Source organism: Saccostrea echinata, unplaced genomic scaffold, assembly GCF_033153115.1.
Source record: "Saccostrea echinata isolate AGI-Se365-2 ecotype Australia unplaced genomic scaffold, CSIRO_AGI_Sech_v1 ptg000004l, whole genome shotgun sequence".
In the NCBI taxonomy this organism is placed as follows: Eukaryota; Metazoa; Mollusca; class Bivalvia; order Ostreida; family Ostreidae; genus Saccostrea; species Saccostrea echinata.
In genome coordinates, this window is record NW_026889753.1 from 4,307,938 (window position 1) to 4,325,206 (window position 17,269).

Consider the following 17,269-nt stretch of genomic DNA (forward strand, 5'->3'; position numbering starts at 1 on the left):
TTCATGAACGATATCTCTGCACTCTACACCTCTGTTTTTCAACCAATACAGTGCTTTCTCTTCTATCATCTCCCATTCATCTCTTTGTTTTAAGAAATATTTTCTCAAAAATGCAATTGCAAGAGCTGTTGTCCAAACACTGATATCCTGTGGAAAGAAGAAGGTATTATTGTATTTGTGCCAAGTGTATGACAATAATCTTTACTGAATAACCAGTTACATGCCTTGTTACAATTTATACTTACAATGTAAGGCAGTGTTTTGCATGTACTTAAAATAACAAATCTAAATTAAGTTTTGCTATGCATATTATTCAATTTACCTGTACCACAGCAGATGTTTTTATTTCATCTTGTGATTTGTCGAGAATTTTTGTGATTTTCTCTGTTAACTCCCAAGATCCATCAAATTTCTGATTTTCAATCAATTCCAACATCTTCCCAAGATGGTCTACTTCTATGAAAAAAGTCGTTTTGGGAAAATAATCAACCTGATTTTTAACATACTCTGCAGATACGTATCGTAAGTTTACTTCTTTTCAATTTTTGAAAGTTTCTTTAGTTTAAATATTTAAGTAATTAAAGCGATATTGGACCTCCTATCCAACAGGCTGGTAAGTTGATAAGAAGACTCATAATATCAAAAGGAAATCGGCTAGTCTATAAAAAGTGTTCAACTCCAAGAAATTTTTTTTTGCGTTATTTTTGTCATTTTTTAAAATGGGAATGGATGCCCACCCTCACCCCAAAGAAAAATTCCTAAGTCCGTCCTAACCAGACAACCCAGTTTTGGTTGAATCGAAGAGATGAAATTGATCATGACTTGTAGTTAAACGAATTTATTTTGGAAGTGTCTGTAAGGCAATGACATTTGTTTTAATTTTACTCTTTTATTTAAATGCTACAAATTCTCACTGTATTATGCGTCGCCCGCGCGGCGCAGTGGTTAGAGCGTTTGCTCTGGAGTCGCGGAGTAAGGAGTTGATCCTTACGTCGCGGGTTCGAATCCCACTGTGGGACGTGCGCAGCTAGGTTAAGGACGCCCATAAAATATACGCCTTAATATATTCAGAGAAAATGAATACAATTTTATTTTTTTTTAACAGCATTAGTTTTGATGAATGTGAATTGTGGTGTTTGCACTTGTATATATCGGGTATCTGCTGAGTTCGGTCAAAGCGACATTGCTTACATCAGCTGTTTTTCACGTGACAGGTTTAAAATTAGAACATATATGTACTACCACAAAGATCGTAAACGTTCAACGATATACGCGTATCTTTCTGCTATAAAATTTATTCTCTTTTGTTTTAGACAAAATTCTTAACATGAAAAGTGCTGGGAGCAACTTCCTTATGTTCGGGAATTATGTAAAATTTAGCCGTCTCTCTATAAACTCCAGACATAGATGTAATACGCACTGGAATAATGTTACATTACGGAATAAAAAAAACAATGTACAACCAGCTCCCAGCACTTTTCAGAATAGTAGGATTAATAGCTACACATGTTTAAAAATTCAGAATTTATAGCGAAGCGGATATCGTTGAACTTTTGATATTTTCGAGGGACTGGACCCCTCACTCTAGCACATTACTGTACAAATGTGCTCGCTACGGCTATATATAAGGTCTACACATTATCAATTTAGTTTGACAATAAAATATGGATTAATATATTTTATAATATGTATTTATTTTGGTCCAATTAAGCTTGTTTAGTATTTATTTTTTTTTTACAAGCTACGATAATAGCTTGATCCACGCCTCAAATACAGAGAAACTGCGTGTCAGACTAACAAATGACGTCATCTCAGTAAGTACAGCGAGATCAAGCTGGCTTTCATTCTACATACTCAAAGTGCTATTTTGGCAAGATAAGTTGTACATCCATTTATCTTTGTAATATTTATGAGAAACGAAAGTATTTTAGCGTGTTTTAAAAAGAATATATAGTATTTATTCATCGAGATTTATTTGAATTATTTTAACGTGACGTCATAATAGCTTTCCCGAACCTCTGCATAGGCCGACCTAGATATGGGAGTCCTTAACTAAGTCCTTAACTAAGCTGCGTGGAGACCGGTCCTTCGGATGAGACCGTATAAACCGAGGTCCCGTGTCACAGTAGGTGCTGGCACGAAAAGATCCCTCACTGCTCAATGGCCCTGAGTGCCGAGCATAGGTCGAAAAATATGAACTTAAATATACTAATTTAGAAACAAATATTTTCGCCTAGTTCATTTCACTTTGAAATAAAATACATTCCTATTGTAATCTGCACGAGAACTTAGGGGCGATGGATTAGAGTTCTGATGATAATTTCAACACCAAGACATGCATTCAAATGAGGCTAAATCTTACCTTTTTGTTTTTCGGGCTCACAGTTCTCAAGTTCTTCACAGTCCTCAAGTTCTTCAAGTACGTCAGATTCGTCACAAGAACATTCTGCAGATTCTGTTAATAAAATTAAGGATGATGAATATAATTCATGGAGATACGAGGGCCGTAAGTGCCGAGCATAGGACAAAATTTGCAGCTCTCCACCGGCAAGTGTTGGCGTCTTCATATGAGAGAAAAATTATCGAGAGGGACGTTAAACAACATACAATCAATCAAAGCATTTCTTATATTTCAGCAGTTTCCCAGCATTTGAAATGGGAAATTGGTAAACAAAATACAAAATTATTGATGTTTTATGACGTTATGGAATACCAAAGTTCATTTCAGTTTCACGTAGATTTAGTAATGACGCCTTTACAGACTTTAAATGAAAATAGACGAAAAAATATGAAAATATCACTAGATCTTTAGTCCACAAAGTGGAATTTGAGTTTTTCAATCTTCTCATCCAGTCCCCGTTCCCCGTGTAGAACAAAACATACGGTCGAAAAGCTACTAGAAATAGCAAAAGATTGCACACCGTCGTAAAAAAGTCTGCATAGTAAGTTGAATGTAGAAAGAGTTCTGCCGATAACTTACTATCATATACTAATCTTAAGAAGGTCCCAAATGTGTGAATGTGTGCGAAATTGGTCCCTCGCTTGTTTATGGAGGAATAAAGGGAACTCAAGCTTGTTCATTAATGCAATTCCCACATTTAAGAGAGCTTATCCAACTTTGATGAAGCGTAATTTTAAACGTTATTATAACCATGTAAAATCTATTATAATAACACAAAATCCCATATTTAATTTATTTTAGCATATATCTATTTGAAATTTTATATTTGAAAATTTTATATTAATGAAAAATGTGCTTAAAAAGTCGTGAAAATTTAAATAAGCAGTGTTACTTTATTTTCCATTCTAGATAATTTGCCCACCATTCTACCGGACAACCATCGTAGTGAAATACAGATTAAAATAACTTAATGTAGTTTAATTACTTGTTAATCCTCTTAAAATAATTTTCGTACAAAGGGTTGAGTGTTGTCTTTGATTTGTGCAAATTCTTCATCCTAGTTTAGAAGTTTCGAGATGCCTTGCTGTCATCGTTGCATGTGACTTTCGAGCGCTTTTTAGCTCACCTGAGCCGAAGGCTCAAAAGAGCTGATCTGATCAAAGATTGTCCGGCGTCCGTCTCTCGTCTGTCGTTTATCGTCTGCAAACTTTTCACATTTTCGACTTCTTCTCCAGAGCCAATGGGTTAATTTCAATCAAACTTGCCACAATGTATCATTGGGTGAAGGGGATTTAAGTTTGTTCACAGGAAGTGCCACGTCCTCTATCAAGGGGGAAATAATTAAGAATTCGAGAAAAATGTTCTGACATCTTTTAAAAACCTTAAAGAACCACCGGGCAAGAAAAGATGAAACTTATGTGAAAGCTTCATTACATACTTGTGATTTAAATATGTTCATATAACCCCCGGAGGTAGCGCGGAGCCACAAGAGGGGGTCGAAGTTTTACATAGGAATATATAGGATATGTCTTTAAAAATCTTCTAAAGAACATCAAAGCGATGATGTATCCTCAAGTAGTGTAGATTTAAGTTTGTTCCAATCATGACTCGGGGTAGGACAGGGTCACAACAGAGAGTCAAAGTTTACCATAGGAATATTTAAGAAATATCTTTCAAATTCTTCTTCTCAAGAGCAGCTAAGCCATTATTAGTTATATTAATACACAAGTATCCTCAGGTAGTGAAGATTCACGCGATTCAGGTTTGTTCAAATTATGACCCCTGGGGGTTGGGTGCAGACACAAAAGGGGGTCAAAGAATTCATAGGAATATATAGGAAATATTTTAAACATTTTCTTCTCAAAAACAGCTAAGCCATTATTAGCCATATTTATACAGAAGTATTTTCAGGTAGTGTAGATTCACCCTTGTTAAAATCCTAACCACTGGAGGTAAGGCGGGGACCACAACAGTGGGTCAAAGTTTTACATAGGAATATATGGGAAATATATTTTTTAAATCTTCTTCTAAGGAAGAACCAAGCCATTATTAGTCATATTTAAACAGAAGCAATCTTAGGTAGAATCAAGTTTGTTCAACTTACAACCCCAAAGGGTTAGGGAGGGGGGTTAAAGTTTTTACATAAGAATATATAGGAATCCTCTTGAAAAAAAATTCTGCTCAAAAACTACAAAGCCATGATTAGTTATATTATTATAGATGCATCTTCAGTTACTAAAGATTCAAATTTGTTCAAATTAAGGGTGGGTAGGGTGGGGCCAAAATGAGCGACCAGAGGTTTACACAGGAATACAATTAAAAAAATCTTTAAAATTCTTCTGCTCAAGAACAGCAAAGCCTTGATTAGTAATATTGATATGGAAGAATTTTGAGGTAGTGTAAACTAAAGCTCCCCACCCCAACCCCCCAATCCCTGTAAACGTTTCAATACTGAACTGATTTCTGCTTTTTCCTAGCCAATGTGCTCAGGTCAGCGATGTGACCCATGGGCGTCTTGATGATTCATGATAGGCTTGTTTCATTTCTTATAAACCTTGTAGCGTTTTGCGTAATCCTCCTAAGCATTGTAAACAAACCTTGTAAGAAGCATGCAAGAATTATGTGAAAAACAAGCACTTTTCATGCAAGAATGGATTGAAATCTCTGTTACATTAAAAAATCTTCTAAGAATCTTTGGTAAACGTGTAAGATTCAACTGGAAATCATTTCATTTAAAAACGGCTACGGAGGTGTGTAGTTATTGTTCAGATTTATATCATCAATAGTTTTTAAGTGTCAAAATTAAGAGAATCAAATAGAACAACGTTTTGTACATATAACGAATGTTACCACTCTCTAAATTTAGGTCTCCTAAGTCTGGAATGTCAAGGTCCATCATGTCATCAGCTGACAAAGAACATTGGGCACTTTTCATTGCCATGACAGGAGAATTCGTGCTGCGAGATAAAACAGCTGTCTTTTTCTTCTTTATTGGAAAAATACCTGTTCAACATAAACATTTCCAAAACGATATAAAAATGTCAATAGCAATTTATAGCTTTTCTGTTTTACAAAAAGGAGATTTAAAGGAGTTTCTAGGCACTCACTTGAACAAAAATTTGTCACCTTCCCCATTATGCCTGGTGCAGATTTTAACTTTGGTGCTGCGAATGAACGTACACTTAAATTTAACTGAGCTTCGTTAAGTTCTTCCTCAAAGTATTCTATGTCGTTATGTTTTCCTACAATTTCTTTGCTCTTTCTATCTACACCAACAAACGCCGTATGCTTGCACGTTACATTGACTTCTGTACTTAAGGCCACCATCAATCTCTCTGAAATTGACCAAAGATATGAAGAGTAAATTATTTCATTATATACTGGGACATATACATATAGCTAGTTCTATTCTATTATTCTCCTTGTATTTGATTGTCAAATAACTTTGCTGTGTTTTTTCATGTATATATTTTTATAAATTCCGCAAAATGATATATAAATTGAAATCTTTTATTGCTAAATTCTACCTTCAAAATAATACTGATCGAGGTTGCAATATTGTCTTTCAGAAATTACGAAATCATCTTTTTAAATGATCATTTTGATTTTGTTTCTGTTGTTTGAGATCCAAACCACTATGCTTACCTTGACTAGAGAATATTAGTCAGAAGAGTTTTTAAAGAGGAAATTGAACTGCTTTCATCACTAATAAATTAATTTTTGGAAAACTGAATGAAAAAAATAATGTAACGATGATTACAATGACTGATCATTACCATCAGCATTATTTGTTTCCATCTCTGATAATCTGGATTTAGCAGCTAATCTATGAAGTGGACATGATTCATCTGTGTCGTCAGACTTGCTGGTGCTCAAGACAAAATCCATTTTATATTCCACATTCTTGTCACCTGCCTTACCCGTCAGCTTCATCGATTGTGTTTTAGAAGATTGCTGTTCAAACATTTAGAATTTTATTTTACAACGGTGGGAGATAGATATATATATATATATATATATATATATATATATATATATATATATATATATATATATATATATGTATGCATTTTGTTTTATCGCAAAAATCCACTTCGACTGCTTTTATTTTATCATTTTTTTAGTGTCAGATATCATGGGGTGCAATCATTTATCTTCACCGATATTTACTTCATCAAGTCTCTCTCCAGTCTCAGTAAAATAAAAGAAAATAGCTTGTCTCTCCTCATTCATGTATAAAGTCCAGCGAGGTCTAGAAGATAATAGATGGTGCAAATGACGGTTTAGAGTAGAAACTGAAAAACGGTTCACAATTTGGAAGGCATTATTTTAAAATTTAAACATTTATCTTCCTTATCGACTTACTGTGGGGGAACTATGACGCTGATTTTTTAACTCTAACGCTACGGAATTTATCGGGGGGGGGGGGGGTCATGTTAAAAAGCCCACTGAACACCCCGGGTCCTAGTAAGCGGAGTGTTTAGGAAACCTGAAGATATAATCACTGTCAAACGTACAATATAACTTTATTTTCTAGGCTCCAAATGGAGAATACACATACATACTAAATACAGTATATAGAATGATCTTTATTGCACAGGTGCTTGTTGACAGAACCCTCCTCCCCCACCCACACCAATATACACCCCCGGTCTCCAAGGATAATTTAAGTACATGTTTCCCCACGGCATTTTTATTTCTGTTACTAGCAGAAAACGTATTTTTATTTCATAAATGGATTAAGGTGGAAACTCCCATCATTTAAAAAAAATCCCAAGAAGAAAGCTTAAAGGGAAAAGGGTGCACAAGTTCGAAAAAATGTCCATTCCGAAGTTGTCCGTCCCACTGTTTTTGTCTTTATTCATAAATTATTTTTCTAACACACATGTACAGTGTACATGTATTCTTTGTGTAATTTCCAAAAATAATGTAGAATAAAGTTTTATTTAAACCAGAAGTCTCTGACGAGACTGTATGTCTACTGATGTGAACTTATTATTAAGAAAGATGAATCTTTGTACAGGTATTATCAGACCAATATCTGTAGAAGGAGTAGTACATGTACATCAAAATATTTGAAGAAATTTCTATTTTTAGTAACCATGGTAACTCCGTTTGTCGAAAATCTTAGTACAGTCTACTTACCCCTATGAACCATAATTGTATCACAAGTAACGTTTTCAAAGAATTTCAAAGAGATTTTTATTTTTAGTTACCATGGCAACATCGATTGTCGAAATCAAAAACTGATAAAAAGAATTAAGTATCTTAGTATATTCTACTTGTTTATCAAGTCGCACCAAAATTGGACCATACTGTAGGAGTAGTGTTTTGAAAAATTATTTTAAAAATTGACATACAGACAGACTCTAACCTGTAAAGCTCAAAATCAAAGCTTTGTTTGTTTGTTTTTTTTCTTTTTCTTTTTTTTTTTAAATTTCGACATAGAATACAATATCATCTATCCAAATGAAAATACAATATGGATGTCTTTATCTTATGAGGAAGTGTCTTTAATATTTGTTCGAGTTCGGCCTACATGATCGGGTTTGGTATAAACATCCTTTTATACATGCGCTTCAAACAGAAAGGAAGCATTGAAGTCAAGCTCTTGAAAATTTCAACAACAACAACAAAAATAATCACAATTCTGCTTAATTTATTTGAAGACTTGTTTAAAAGAAAATCTTTAATGATTGGTAATGTTTCTTTACAACGATGTTTTAGATTGGCAGTATTTAATGGTCGATTTTCGTAAGACTAAAATCGATTAAAACAAAAATCCGAACAAACGCGGCTCTACTTTGACATTTTGTAAAACGTTTAGTGTAATTTCATATAGTAATATTGCTATTATTATTTTGTTTGTAATATCACAATGCCATTAGTAAAATTGAAGAAGGGTAAGGACACGCCATTGCGAGCAACGAAGCAAAGGTCAAAGAGATCCAAAGAGGGACCAACAGGGGTCAGAAAAAGAGCCAGAGGTTGTCCAAGTTTTCGAACAGTCCCACGGAAATAGCCAGATGAATGGTTTTCGACCCCTATCCCCCCCCCCCCCTTTCCCAACGACAGTTGCATGCGTCCATCCTACAACATCTCCATGTAGTTATGTTATTCAGAATGCCAATACTGAATCGCAATGTACACCTCAAATGCTATAAAGCACATGTATTACACATCAATTAGCAGTAAATGTTTCACTAAATATTGAATCAAAAATAATAATAAGTTCACCTTATGTAGATTTTGCTTTGCTGCTTCACAATACTAATGCTCTTCCCTAAGAACTATCTATCAACATTAATGAAAATGGGGAACTTTTCACAAGGAAAACTACTAAATCATCTGTCAAAATTGATAGCATTGCAAAATGGACAGATGCTTTTATCATATAAAGCAGTATCTACTCTGCCGTTCACCTTGATTTAGTGCAAGGATTATTCAAATATATGCACGATGTTAGGTTTGGAGCGTCGAGAGTTGGGGGTCTGGGTTTCAAAAACTATGATGAGCAATTCCTTCTTCGTCGGAGCCTTCATCCAGTAATTCCATGGGGGTAATGTAGCTAATGAATTATGGCATATTTACATGTGCCCGAAAAATGCATTTCAAACCCCATACTCAGTCCACTCTCTGTCATCATACACATGTTTTGATTACAATTATAAGGGGATTTGTGTTCGCTCAGTATGTTCTTAAAACCATGTTTGCATAAAATGTGAGGTAACCATCCATTATCCTAGCGCCCTCAGTCATCTTCATAATAAACAAACTTCAAAGTCCACGAGGGTAGTAAAACTAGTTAGGCAAATAGATAGGAATATATATGTGGGGTGACCTTAAACTTTTTTTTAAATTTCATCTTTTAAGATACTAAGTAAAAATGAAATACCTTTGAAATAACCCCTGATATAATTGCATAGAGTATCAGTTTCTCTCCTTGAAAAATTGGCGGGACTTCTTCTGGGGCATTGATGACAGAGCAACCTTTAGGAAGGTTCCAAGTTAATGACACATCCGTAATTCCACATTGTACACTGTTCTTCATCACAGACATGACCTACATAAAAGCAAGGCATAGTACACAGGATTATATTAAAATCAGATGAAAACAATTTAATCATTTCAAAAAGTCAATTTATTTTTATTGGAACAAGAAAACAAAAATTTAGTGTTTTTTTTAAATTTTAAGAGAAAAAGAAAATGAATACTGTTCTATCACATTCATATCCCCCCCCCCCATTTGCAAACATTATATATTATGTATATCTAATACTGCACTGGAGAGCTTAAATATTTACACAAATATCATGGTGTATTCTACATGTATATCAAAATAAAGCTTATACCCCATACAAAATTGGGATTGTGTAAATTGCAAATATTCACGTCATCCATCGAGATTTTTACAAGACAAAAAGTAGACTTTTGTATATATATATATATATATATATATATATATATATATATATATATATATATATATATATATATATATATATATAACTTTATATCCTTTTCCAATAAAGAATGTGTGGAAATTTGTTTTATTCTAATTTTCAAATCAAAGTACTGAAAGTACTACTACGAGTTGATGGTATTGATTATATAATGTTTAAATGAGTTGAGGTCTCTAGTCCATATATGGAGTATGTTATATTATGTGCAATGATGAAAGCTATCACTTTAAAATTTGTTCTTTTTGTTTTCTTTGAGAAACAAAATTATATCATTTTATTTACACCTTTCCCATCCTGTATTTTTAACATGTATATTTACTTTTTTAATATTTACTGGAATGTATAATAATTTATCACAAATCGAACCTTTAAACATAGAAAACAAATAGTACTAGTTAGTTTTGGGATTTTTCATAAAATGACAATGTAGCTTGCATTTAAAGTAATTTGTATTTTTACAAAATTCGAAATATTAAAGATACATGTACCACCATTGAAATGGTCACAGACTATCATCATTAAAACTACAGAGAACAGTTTTTGGGCACTCGATATCATTTGACAGAAATATTATATATCAAGAGACTAGAAATTTCAAATAGAGAAAAATGGCACAACTGTTGTAAAGTCATATTACAGTATTAAAACAACTCCTAAATAGACAAAAAAAAACAAACAAACAAACAAAACAACAACAACAACAAAAACAAAAACAAAAAAACAATAAAAAAAAAAACAAGAAAAAGCTTTAAACATACATATCTCAAACCAATAGGCCAAACCTATAATAGTATTACAAGTAGGGAATTATTATTTACAAATAGCGCAAATTCCATTAACATGCTCATTGAATATTTTCACTGTTTTCTTAAATCGACAAACAATTTGACATTTTCAATGCACGTCAATATGTTCCCATTCTCCTGATTAAGCCAGTCTTAAAATTCATATCTTTTACTTTCATTCATATGTATATTTCATAATTCAATTTTCTTGATTTAGTTACTATTGAAATCCAACTCCTTGTCTTTCAAAATTTACATGCACAAATGATTTCAAATCAAATAATTTAGCCACTCTTGAAATTCAACCCCCTGTCTTTTATGATCATTGATATGCGCAATAACATTTTGATTCTCTTGATTACGCTACTCTTGAAATTCAACTTGTTGATATTTAACTGAAATAAGCACATTTTGTATATCATTTCTCTCAGTTTAGCCTTTCTTGAAATTCAACTACTTGACTTTCATTGATACATGTATGCACGTTTAAAAATTTCAATTCTTTCGGCTTTTCGACTGAAGACTTTAAATTCATCACAATGGCATGATATTGACTATTTACATGATCTATCTACTCTTGAATTAATTTACTTTCTTGATCATTTCACATTTATAAATATGCATTTCACATTTAATTTGTCAATAACACCCCACTTAATTTTTTTTGTTTTTGTTTTTATTTATTGCCTTCAGTACTATTAATTCACCTTATAACATGGCCAGCATCTGATAGCAAAACACAGCTGGACATATTAAAGGAAACCACTTTCCAGTGTAGTGCCGACAATCATCACAGGCGTGTTAAGTGACCATTGCTGTATTTAAAGCTTGCTTTAAAACAGATCTAGATTGTGGAAGGCAGGAATTCTCAACAGTGTTTTTAACAGGGAAAAAGAAAATGGAGCACAAAGTTGTTCGCCGCTGAAAAAATCTAACCCTTGAAGAAATCGAAATCTTTTATTGCTTGCACAAGAAATAAAAACTTTAACTTCGAAATTGTTTTTTCAACTAGTATAGCTCATTTCTTTCATTTGAGATTAATAGTTGATTTACTTCTACCTTCTTTACTGCAAACTTCTCGCTTTGTTTACAAACATAAGAAGTGTGTTCTCTTTGTTGAATGATTCATCACTAACGCGGGACAACTGCTCTGTTCATTAGCATAACAGCACCACTAGCACGTCAATCTTTTAAAAATAACCTGGTTTGTACAATGTTCAATTTTGTGAATTTTCTTTAAAAATCTGTTTTCAAAATACTTCTTATTATATAAAACATTTATTGATTTATAAATCAAAACTTTGTTTGCACGACATGTCACTTTGATTGACCGCATGTCCCTAACACTAATTTCTTTCGCGGATGGACACAAATTCCAATAAAATTAATAATAAACATTTATGTTTATAAACACTTCAAAGTATGTCAATATGTCAAGAAACATATTCTTGTTCTGTAGATTATAAAACTATACATAAACCAATATTGTACAAGAACCCGAACGCAAATTACTCAAACGAAAATGTGATTAGTTTCGATACCTTGGGGAATCCCTTACAAGTCACATAACACGAGTTGATACCATCAACTCGTTAAAATGGCGAGAAATAAGATTGGTAACTGATATTGTTTTATACTTCTTTGTAGGTTTTTCTTATCCTTTGGATTTATTATCAATGTTTGTCTTTTTCACCATACCTTAGATTGTAATCTATCACTGTCTTTTAAGAAAGTAGCTTTTCCATTGCTAACTTTGGCGACTTCCCTTATCAGTTCTGTTGAGCAGCCATCTCCAATACCAAAGGTAAACACTCTGCATATAAAGACAACATATAAATAAAACCATGTTAACATGATATTTTCTACAGAGAGACACTTATATTTATAACGAGGAATTACACATCAATTTTTTTTTTATAACTTTAAGATATGATAAGTAGTGGTTTCAGCATTAAAAGGCCAATATTAGCTCTTAATCATTTGATAAGAATGTTTTTCCTATTTTTCATAGAAAATGAAAAAAAGTGTTTTATTTGCTAATAAAATACTTTAGGGTTAAAAATTTGCTATTAATAAATGCATAATGTGAATGTCTAATAAAATATGTTAATAAAGACTGGATGGACATTGTAAATTTTTTAAATAAAACATTATTTATGAAAATAAAACACATAATTTGAGAATATGTTTTAAACCTAAGGTTAACATCTTCATAAAACTAGTCTGGCACATTTTGTTATGGGTAACAATAATTTAAAATAGGTTTGCAAATGCAATCAAATCCAATTATAGATACTTATCTTTTTATAGACATGTACATGTTATAAACAAGATTTTCTTGAGTTTATTGAGGGCAAACTATGGCAACTTTTACATGAACATTATCATCAATCAATAAAAATTGAATTTACGGATTACATGCTTTATTTTGAATGGGTTGTTGATTAATTCATAATTTTTTTCTGGTCGCGCAGGCATACGAAAATAATGTCGTCTCACAAACGTAATATAACGTCATGATGATAATATAACACGTTTGTAGGAAAGTTGTAAAATTCTAAAGTTTTTTCGCAAGAAACTGAGTTAGAACACATGTCCTTTTTTAATAAATCGATTCTAAATTGACTTCAAATTCATTGCATTGAGTAAAATAAAATTCGTCTGCTTCATTTTAATATTATGAGCATGGTTTTGATAAGCGTATACCGACGTGAAAGGCGCATTTTACTATATAATTCATTGAAATAGCGTCATCAACATCAGTGCATTTGAAATACGATTACAGTATAACCACGCAGACAAATCTCAAAGAAATTTCACAAACAAAAATTTGGCTGACAAATTTTTAGCACACGTTTTCAGATAGACAGTAAACCCGCGATCTACCTTAAGAATTACATTCTATCCAAAATAATCGACTGATGGGGAAGAAAGGTAATTATACATTTAATAAGCATGTTATACCTCGTATTTTTCTGCTTTTTCACTAATTTAATTATTTCTGGGATGTTCCAAACTTCTCCATCCGTCAGCAGAAAAACCTAAAAATGTCCTTGTGTTACACTAAAAATTGCTTTTAGTTCCTGTAAATGAGCTAACTTAAAACAAAAAGTTCATTATTATGTTAGAGTTGTCATATAGAAAATATGTATAATTTGAAATATCATTTTTATGCTTGGAATATTTAAATTTTATATGTTTGACTGATAGGTTTTGAAATTGTCTTGAATATGTAAGTACATGCATCTATTAAAAGTTGCTGTAGTAGCAAGAAGATTTTTCTGCCTCTTCATTTAAACAATTCATCTCAAGTGCATAAACAAACCATTCTCGATTTTACTTAACTGTGCTTATAAAGGATTTATCATATATTATTTTGCATAATTCTGATCATTTTCAAGAAAATTGTTCAAGAAATATGAATGCCTTACTTGTCTAGCATAGGAACCAGACGGTTTATTACTAAAAACATTGTCCAGTGGTTTGAAGATTTCTGTTCCTCCCATGTCAGCTTTCATTCTCTTTTGTAGATTCAGAGCTTCCTCTAAATTCTTCTCGTTATACTCTACACTCCTTCAATAAAAGCGAACTAAATCATTACTAGTTTCTTTCTTTGTATGGATTATGTTTTAGCATCTCAGTAAGGTGATGGCAATTAATTATGCACTTAATTGAATCTGTGTTTTTGTCAAAGTGCAACGGTAGTTATGTTATGAGATTCATATATTTAACTCGGATCTATATAGCTTCTTCTTAGAATGCTTGAAACTTACTTACTTTGGGAACAGAGTAGAAAACCTTGATCCAAAGCTGATGACATTGAAGATACAGTTCACAGGAAGACTCTTCAAGAGTAGCAGTAAGGTCTCCTTTGCTTTTTCAATTCGAGAACCATTCATTGATCCTGTTCAAAATTTGATTTATTATATGTACACTAATACATATACTATACAACACTATAGATCACATGGATTTTTGGATTAGGATATTTCTAGGAAGTGTGCAAAAATTAGAGCTATCCAATCCGTAAAAATAAATATTCCCAAAAAGTTTCCGCATAAGAACATATTTCTAAAGCACAAATGTCCTAAATAAATAGAGAAACTTCAGTTTCTGAATATCAGATGATTTGTGCACTAAACCTTAGTTGATTTGAGGAGAAAAGTTAAATTCAATTAAAAAATTTTGTGAAAATTTTACATGTGTTTTACACATATAAAAGGCATGCGTTTCTGAAAAAAATGAAAATAACAAACAGTGATCGATCTTTAAAAAAACCTACAAACAATGCAAATCTGTTAACAGGGCATAAAACACAGATCCTCGGGAAATTCCAGAGAAGTTAGCATCCCGCCATAAGCCCTACGTATTGAACAGGTAGACAGGATATTCCCTAGTCATATTTAGTATAAAAACAAAGGCCTATCAATTTGTATGAAAAACATCAGCCAAAATACGACCTAATGATCGGATATATTTGCTAACAAGGTCATTTTAACGACCATAGAATTTGTGAAATGCTGACTAAAGGAGGTAGTTGACATCCCTATAACATCAACTTATCTGTCAGTAAACTGCATTGGTTTAAAAACTAATCGTACTCGGAGCATGTTCTTGTGTATCATATAAGATTGTAGACACAATATGCAGGTAAAGGAAAAATATTACTACAAAAATAAAGTTGACGGTGGAAAAGTTGAATTCATTTCGTTTGTCATACAATTTACTTGTTAGCTGGTCTTATCACATATAATCATAAAAACTGATGTGGCAGGCTCTGTGGTGTTTTGTATTTCAAGTTCACTGGGATATATCGAGTCGGCATCTCGTATGAATGAAACTAACTATATTGATAATTGATAAAACGTCGTCAATATATCTGAATGTCTGGTTGAAGGCCACAGCAAGTGTTTTCTTTTTCTCATGTAAAAGGTATTGAATAAAGTATACTTCAAAGGAATATAAAAAATAGGTCGGATAATAAAGGAGCACACTTAGTGCCTATCAAAATTCAAACAGTTTAATTGTTGGAAGACATGGTCTCCACAGACTACGTAAATGCTGTCAATAAGGAACTCCAGCATCCTTTTAATATCAACTTCAGAGTACTTAAGTGAGGAATCAGAGAATTTTTAACGAAGTAATTTTGTTGATGACCAATCACAAGTTATGAAAATTTCCGAGTTCCATTTTTATTAAAGAATCAGTTGTCTATATGATATCAAAAAGCCTAGTTTTTAATTTATAATGATAATGTATAATGGTTGTATAAATTGTAGAAAAGTCGTACGTTTTGATGTCACTGACCAATGAAACAAATTGGTGATGTTGAATTTTCTAAAAGTTTTTAGAGTTTTTGAGAATACACTTCTGATTTACACCACTTCCAGAATATGCTGTAGCACAGTGCGTCTGAAGTTCTCCTTTACAACAATTAACATTTTTTTAGAACACATTTTTCTCTGACAGAAGATGCCTGCGCTATGTTATACAACTGACTGGAGAGTTGTGGGTTTATTTCAATGTATATAAACCTTATAAACAGTCTGTGGGTAATAGAAAAATTGATGTGATATTTTTGTAAAATACATTGTATTTATGTTGTCAGTATTTTTTTTTTAAAATACATGAACAATTCAAATTTCTAAAGATTTTTTTAAATTTTGTTTATTTTATATACAACTTCATACAAGTGTTTTTGATGTTTCGTAATATATAAAACCATTTTAAAAAGTAAGCTTGAAGTTAAATCTTACCAGAACGATCAATTACAAAAACAAATTCACACGGCATTTTTGTGTCCAAATCCTTGAATTCTGGGGAAAAATTTATCATCAGTACATCCGTCGATAAAAACGATTCTGTAAAGAAAATAAGGGACAATTTTGGAAAAGAGAATGATAAATATATCATATGAAATTCATTTGAAAGTAAAAATTGGACAAAAGAACCGGTGAATAGATTAAATATGCTTATATTAATTTACTTCCACTGTCTTCCTTTCCTTTCTCGAGCACAGCCCCTGGCTTTTCAAATCCTTTGTAGTGTAAAACTAACGTGAAATCACATCCTTGTTTGAGCTGTTTTGATGATGTCATCTGTAAGTAAAAATGATTGTAATCATAAAAAGATTTCTAAATTGTATTAAATTGTATACTTAATTACTGTTTTAATAACAAGAAGTCTGTTGGCATGCCAAAACAAAGAGTGTGCTAAAATGCCAACTATCTGCAATGTATAGTTTCTGAGAAAACTGCGACGAAAATTTGTTACGGACAGACAGACACACAGAAACAGTATACCCCCCTCTCTTTCGGAGCAGCGGCATAATTATTCACTTTATGAAAACATCAGCGTGAAACAAAGGAACTTATATCATCTCAAAGAAGGTGGAAAAATTGTTGTACAGTATGCCATGTATCAAACTTTGTAACGAAATTCAATGTCATTTCAAAATTATCATCCAAATACGTTTTATTTTTAGACGGTGGCTATTTATAGCCACAGGCTATTGCTGCTGGTCTGGGCGATGAATAAACAACAGTGTAAAATCACGGGGACCCTAGCGGCGACTTTTGCAGAGTCAAAATAATGAAAGTGGGGTCGTTTCGATGTTCGAA

The 17,269-nt window shown here is 32.4% G+C and overlaps 1 protein-coding gene across 1 annotated transcript in view; it reads right to left on the bottom strand.

Annotated features, from left to right (window-relative positions):
• The window catches only part of LOC133179264 (von Willebrand factor A domain-containing protein 5A-like), a 61,552-nt gene that overhangs the window by 40,007 nt on the left and 4,276 nt on the right, over nucleotides 1–17,269 (bottom strand). The window contains exons 5-16 of the mRNA XM_061314053.1: nucleotides 16,636–16,747; nucleotides 16,406–16,510; nucleotides 14,427–14,553; nucleotides 14,081–14,222; nucleotides 13,614–13,690; nucleotides 12,348–12,462; nucleotides 9,297–9,464; nucleotides 6,178–6,355; nucleotides 5,509–5,736; nucleotides 5,252–5,404; nucleotides 2,363–2,455; nucleotides 323–456 (exon numbers count right to left, since the gene is read on the bottom strand). Coding sequence (XP_061170037.1) covers nucleotides 323–456; nucleotides 2,363–2,455; nucleotides 5,252–5,404; nucleotides 5,509–5,736; nucleotides 6,178–6,355; nucleotides 9,297–9,464; nucleotides 12,348–12,462; nucleotides 13,614–13,690; nucleotides 14,081–14,222; nucleotides 14,427–14,553; nucleotides 16,406–16,510; nucleotides 16,636–16,747 — 1,632 coding nt within the window. The remainder of the gene's footprint in view (nucleotides 1–322; nucleotides 457–2,362; nucleotides 2,456–5,251; nucleotides 5,405–5,508; nucleotides 5,737–6,177; nucleotides 6,356–9,296; nucleotides 9,465–12,347; nucleotides 12,463–13,613; nucleotides 13,691–14,080; nucleotides 14,223–14,426; nucleotides 14,554–16,405; nucleotides 16,511–16,635; nucleotides 16,748–17,269) is intronic.